This window comes from Haliaeetus leucocephalus, unplaced genomic scaffold (assembly GCF_000737465.1).
Source record: "Haliaeetus leucocephalus isolate CR32 unplaced genomic scaffold, Haliaeetus_leucocephalus-4.0 Scaffold517, whole genome shotgun sequence".
NCBI lineage: Eukaryota > Metazoa > Chordata > Aves > Accipitriformes > Accipitridae > Haliaeetus > Haliaeetus leucocephalus.
In genome coordinates, this window is record NW_010972953.1 from 4,048,897 (window position 1) to 4,049,194 (window position 298).

Below are 298 nucleotides of genomic sequence, written 5' to 3' on the forward strand. Positions count from 1 at the left end.
CCCCCCCCCAAAAAAAAAAAAACCCCAACCTTCGCGGGGAGCCCCGGCGGGGTGGGCGGGGCGTGCCCGACTGACGTCACGGCGCCTTATTTGCATGCGGGCCCCGCCCCCGGACGCGGTCAGCGCTGGCGCCGCAGGAAAGTTTGGCGGCGGGGCCGGGAGCGGAGCGGGGATGGACGCGCTCAAGTCGGCGGGTCGCGCTCTGCTGCGGAGCCCCAGCGGCCACAAACCCTCCTGGGCCGGCGGCCGACACAAGAGTGAGACCCGCCGCCCCTGCTTCCGCCCCCGGCAGCCCCCC

At 74.2% G+C, this 298-nt stretch overlaps 1 protein-coding gene across 2 annotated transcripts in view; it reads left to right on the forward strand.

Annotated features, from left to right (window-relative positions):
• Positions 1-137: 137 nt before the first annotated feature.
• Positions 138-298, forward strand: part of LDLRAP1 (low density lipoprotein receptor adaptor protein 1) — an 18,268-nt gene continuing 18,107 nt past the window's right edge. For both annotated transcript variants that reach the window (XM_010576114.1, XM_010576115.1), the window contains exon 1: positions 138-257. In XM_010576114.1, the coding sequence (XP_010574416.1) occupies positions 173-257 (85 nt within the window). In that variant the 5' untranslated portion in view covers positions 138-172. The remainder of the gene's footprint in view (positions 258-298) is intronic.